Source organism: Phaethon lepturus, unplaced genomic scaffold, assembly GCF_000687285.1.
Source record: "Phaethon lepturus isolate BGI_N335 unplaced genomic scaffold, ASM68728v1 scaffold28739, whole genome shotgun sequence".
In the NCBI taxonomy this organism is placed as follows: domain Eukaryota; kingdom Metazoa; phylum Chordata; class Aves; order Phaethontiformes; family Phaethontidae; genus Phaethon; species Phaethon lepturus.
This window is the reverse complement of record NW_010566001.1, coordinates 1-221: the sequence shown is the minus strand read 5'-3', so window position 1 is coordinate 221 and position 221 is coordinate 1. Positions and strand designations below refer to the sequence as shown.

Genomic DNA, 221 nt, shown 5'->3' with positions numbered 1-221 from the left:
GCACACCCCCAGCCACACCGAGGGTGTGAAAACAATCCCTCACCTATAAAAGCCTATTTGGACCAAGCACCCCTGCCTTCAATTGGCAGCGCTCATTCCCTTACCTTCCTCCCCATACTGGTCATAAGCGGCTCGTTTCTTGGGGTCACTCAGGACATCGTAAGCCTCTGCAATCTCCTTGAACTTCTCCTCAGCGTTGGAGTCTTTATTCTTATCAGGGT

The 221-nt window shown here is 51.6% G+C and overlaps 1 protein-coding gene across 1 annotated transcript in view; it reads right to left on the bottom strand.

Moving 5' to 3' along the window:
* Positions 1-218, bottom strand: part of LOC104627226 (dnaJ homolog subfamily B member 5-like) — a gene marked incomplete at both ends in the record, with an annotated part of 3,039 nt that extends 2,821 nt beyond the window's left edge. The window contains one exon of the mRNA XM_010295356.1: positions 105-218. Coding sequence (XP_010293658.1) covers positions 105-218 — 114 coding nt within the window. The remainder of the gene's footprint in view (positions 1-104) is intronic.
* Between the last annotated feature and the right edge of the window lie 3 nt (positions 219-221).